This window comes from Eurypyga helias, unplaced genomic scaffold (genome assembly GCF_000690775.1).
Source record: "Eurypyga helias isolate BGI_N326 unplaced genomic scaffold, ASM69077v1 scaffold14558, whole genome shotgun sequence".
NCBI lineage: Eukaryota > Metazoa > Chordata > Aves > Eurypygiformes > Eurypygidae > Eurypyga > Eurypyga helias.
In genome coordinates this window covers 1-4,134 of record NW_010266435.1, presented here as the reverse complement: position 1 = coordinate 4,134, position 4,134 = coordinate 1, and the positions used below count along the sequence as shown (strand labels likewise).

The following is a 4,134-nucleotide window of genomic DNA, read 5'->3' as shown; positions in this document are numbered from 1 at the left end:
ATGGTCCAGGAAGTTTACTGAAGGAGAAAGCCTACCTGTATGTGATGAGGTCGAAAAAGGAACTGCCTGTTCAGGTTGGATTTCTCTATCAAGTCAGGATCTGTAATTGTAACCTAGGTCAGAAGGGGTAAAAGCAACAGCCGGAGTTACAATTCGAGTGTAGCACGGAGCAACAATCGCGATGAAATCTCTACAGAAGCTTCTCAAGCCAAAGCCCTCCCGCTGGCACCCACTGCAGCTAACAGCTCTGCCTACACTGACTGATTAGGCTGCAGTTTAAAATCAAAATACAGCAAGGCCAAGTGTGTTCTGTCCCTAATTGCACACTACTTCTGCTCTGTGCGGTGACCTACTTGAAATAAAGCTTAGACTTTTAGCATTTTAAATTAGCGTAATTATTTAACTACTCCTTGTCACACTGCTTTTTCAGAAGCAAAGGAAGGGTAACGGGTGACTTACCAATCCCTTGTCTTGCCCAGCACCAACACCAAGAAGCGCAAAGTTCTTCAGCATTTCGCAGCCTATGGCTCCACAGCCAACCTGGCAAAATGACATTTTGAGAGTCAGAAACCAAAGTCCTGTTAGAATTCTGGGCCATTTATACCGCAGTGACACACATCATCAGGGCTGCTCTCGTTATTCTGAGGACAGTGGGTGTTAGCTGTACCGACAAAGCATTTGCAAAGGTCTAAGTGTCAGTGATACTCACCAAGAAAACATTCAAATCGTGCAGCTTCTGGCACAGGGAATCGCCAACACAAGCCCGCAAGGCATCATACCTGTCTCCCCTACGCAGGCACAGGAGACAAAACCAGGAGACTAGTAAGTGGCCGTTTATCACGATAGGATCACGGATGCCAAACTGCACTGTGACGTGAAGAACGTCAGCCCAAGCCCCCTGTAATTCCCATTCCTCCCATGCTCGAGCAGGACACACCACCTCAACCCCAAACCCGTCCCTCCGAGCCAACAGCGTGGAACTAACTTCAAAAGGCATCAGCTGTGCCTGCTTGAGACTCGGGTGCCAAGAGCACGTAAAGCAGCAGCCTGCAGTTGTATTTACCGTGGGAGGAATTCTTCAGAGCCCATCTTTTCCAGGGGTGTTACAATGTCTAACATATCTATGTACAGCTGTAAAAAAACCAAGAAAGAACACGCAATAAAAACCTGTGGAAAACATTCGTGTTATTTTCAGTATTTTCCACGTACAACGGAATCTAGAAAGCTGGAAGCACTAAGTTTTTACTGTCAGTGGGTGGTAAACACAGCATTCAGTTCCCTCCAGTTCACAATTCTAGTGGACAGGAAAAGGCACCTGGACACGGAGGGGGAAAAAACCCTCGCTGAAACGTGAGTTGTAAGGTTTTTTTTTGTGCTTCTGACAGGCACGTTACCCCTCCAAGGTTAGACTGAGAAGATTTTACACCTGATTTTATTCTGACAGCCTGAGAGCCGGCAAGCGCTGCTCTAGGTACAGCTGGACCGTATCCACCCCCACAGCCCGGCACGGCCAGGCAAACGCTCTCCTCGCTCGTGGGCAAAAAACCAACGTGATGTCTGAACCACAAATACAAAAATTTTAACTGGCTGCACTTCTACTGTACACACAAAACCATTACATTTCTTCCTAAATTCAGTCTCAAGTCTTTCTTTTTCCCTGTTACAGAGGTCGTTCAGGCTGTTGTGATCACACAGCATTTACACACAGCCATACGTTCGTTACACCACTGTCAACATGAAGATCCAAACCCAAAGACAGCCTTACCCACTGCTGCAACGGAGAAAATTTTCCTGTTACTGCTTTCAGGACTTCCTGGCTAGCAACACCGCCCACCGCTGCAGCCAGAGGAGCTAGAAATCCCTGAGCAGTCCTAGACAGCCACTTCACTACATCGCCATTCACCTGCGGCTGGGGAAAAAAAAGGGACACAGTGACAACTCAACCCTCCATAGGTCGTTGTTCTTCAGTCAGAGACACACAGGTTACACAAAGAAGGCTCCTAGCCAAGGCGGATCCACTGCACACCCCGTACTCGCAGTGTGCGTCTCCCTGAAAACGGGGTTCACACAGCAACGGGATTCAGCCTTCGCGTCAGCGCGTGCTGAGACGAACCCGTGCCGAAACGCCGCTCTCCTTCCGCGCACGGCTTTCAGCTGATCCATCTCGAGATGGACAGACCAGAACGAGGACCCACAACCAACGCCAGACCTTTAGGCGAGTCAACGAGCGTATCAGAAACGACTCAGAATGACGGCGATTCCCCACTCACTCTGGTTTCCAGCGTTTCACTTATAGACACGGCTATTTTCAGCATTTCCTCAGCATCTTGAGGGCATCTAGACACCAAGGTAGAAACAGTAACGATCACTTAAACATCCCAGACTTCTTCTACAAACACGATCAACAGAGGAAAACAGCACTGGGTAGAGCAGGAAGTGTGTGGAAATTTATATTGGCTGTCAGAGCCAGCACTAAAGGTGCGTTTCTAAATGTTACTGCTTGCTCAAGAACAGGAGTCTTCTTGGAAAAACCCACGTGCAAGCCCAGTCTTCAGATTTAGACTTTTAACTAGTTTTGTCTTATTTAACTCAAAATGATCCACATCAAGAACAACATCTGGAAAAAATATACTGAAAAACAGATCCTTCAAGAACTATTTTGGTTTTCTTTTTTAAATGCCTAAACTGCAGGGTAATTCAGGAATCACCGAAACAACTTGTCCAGATTAACCCCACAAGAGAGCAGGCTTCCTCCAGAAGCAGTTTCTGTCTACCTGGGCCCAGGAAGTGCCATCGCTGCATGGGGAAAGCCCTGTTACAACCTCAGACGTGTACTAGGCAACAGTTTTCATCTAGATTTCAACTTTTTGGTTCTGGGGCGCTTACAAAGTAGCGGACAGAGAAGATGCCCTGCTGTACATCAAACCAGTAGCTACACTAAGGGGAGAAAGGCTCAGCAAGCACAAGACCGCTGCGTTACCCAATGTTCGGTCCGCGACCGAAGCTCTCCTGGAAGCGGTTCAAGGCGAGCATGGCAACATGGATCTGCAAAGGTGCCTGTTGAGAGAACAATAGCTGCCATCAGTTACAAACTCAAGAGAAGTGAAGGAAACTAAAACAACTATTTGAACTCTTCTAGCACCTTCCAGTACCTGAAGGGGCTACAAGGAAGCTGGGGGGGATTTTTACAAGAGCCTGTAGTGACAGGACAAGGGGTAACGGGTTTAAATTGAAAGTGGGGAGGTTTAGATTAGATGTCAGGAAGAAATTCTTCCTGGAGAGGGTGGGGAGGCACTGGCACAGGTTGCCCAGAGAAGCTGTGGATGCCCCATCCCTGGGAATGTCCAAGGCCAGGCTGGATGAGGCTTGGAGCAACCTGGTCTAGTGGAAGGTGTCCCTGCCCATGGCAGGGGGGGTGGAACTAGATGGGCTTTAAGGTCCCTTCCAACCCAAACCATTCTGGCATTTGATGATTCAAATCATAGATAACAAGCCTCCACGGTGATCTAAACCACAAAGTGTATTCTGTGTGACCACACAAACCGACATCTCTCTCTTCTTTCACACTTCAAACCCTTACGTAACTACTACAGACCAGAGTTAGGAAACGATGCTGTTCTGCACATAAAGGTGCAGATTACATTCCATGTGGTTTTAACAGGAAAGCACTCACGCCCAAATCCCCACATGCTAATTACCTCAGGCTTGCTGAAATCCGCCACAAGGCATAATGGATTTGTTATCTGCTTCTCCAAACGTTCCTGGAAAACAGAATTCAGGATAACAACAGTCATTGTTACCTGACAAAACAATACCCTTCCTGGAGAGACTAAGAACCAAACAGCCTTTCTTAGCAGTGTTGTTATTAGTCTCTCCATTATTATGCTACAAAAGATGCATAAAATAATCACCTACTGCAAGTTTTGTCGATGAAAAACGGTCAGAGAGATGTTTCACATCCCAGTGGCAAGACCCAGCTCTTAAACTGCTCTTAAGGTTGGCTACCAGAGATTTTACAGGCCACTGGCTGTTTGCTTCTAGAACTTTCCCACTCAGCAAGTTTGCTGACAACACCAAGCTGTGTGGTGCGGTGATAGAATCCGCACCAGAGGGATCCAGAGGGACCTGGACAGG

At 47.5% G+C, this 4,134-nt stretch overlaps 1 protein-coding gene across 1 annotated transcript in view; it reads right to left on the bottom strand.

Moving 5' to 3' along the window:
* The window catches only part of UBA6 (ubiquitin-like modifier activating enzyme 6), a 16,158-nt gene extending 12,364 nt beyond the window's left edge, over positions 1-3,794 (bottom strand). Inside the window, exons 1-8 of the mRNA XM_010157090.1 lie at positions 3,699-3,794; positions 2,981-3,057; positions 2,271-2,337; positions 1,766-1,909; positions 1,064-1,131; positions 710-788; positions 460-540; positions 36-113 (exon numbers count right to left, since the gene is read on the bottom strand). Coding sequence (XP_010155392.1) covers positions 36-113; positions 460-540; positions 710-788; positions 1,064-1,131; positions 1,766-1,909; positions 2,271-2,337; positions 2,981-3,057; positions 3,699-3,794 — 690 coding nt within the window. The remainder of the gene's footprint in view (positions 1-35; positions 114-459; positions 541-709; positions 789-1,063; positions 1,132-1,765; positions 1,910-2,270; positions 2,338-2,980; positions 3,058-3,698) is intronic.
* Between the last annotated feature and the right edge of the window lie 340 nt (positions 3,795-4,134).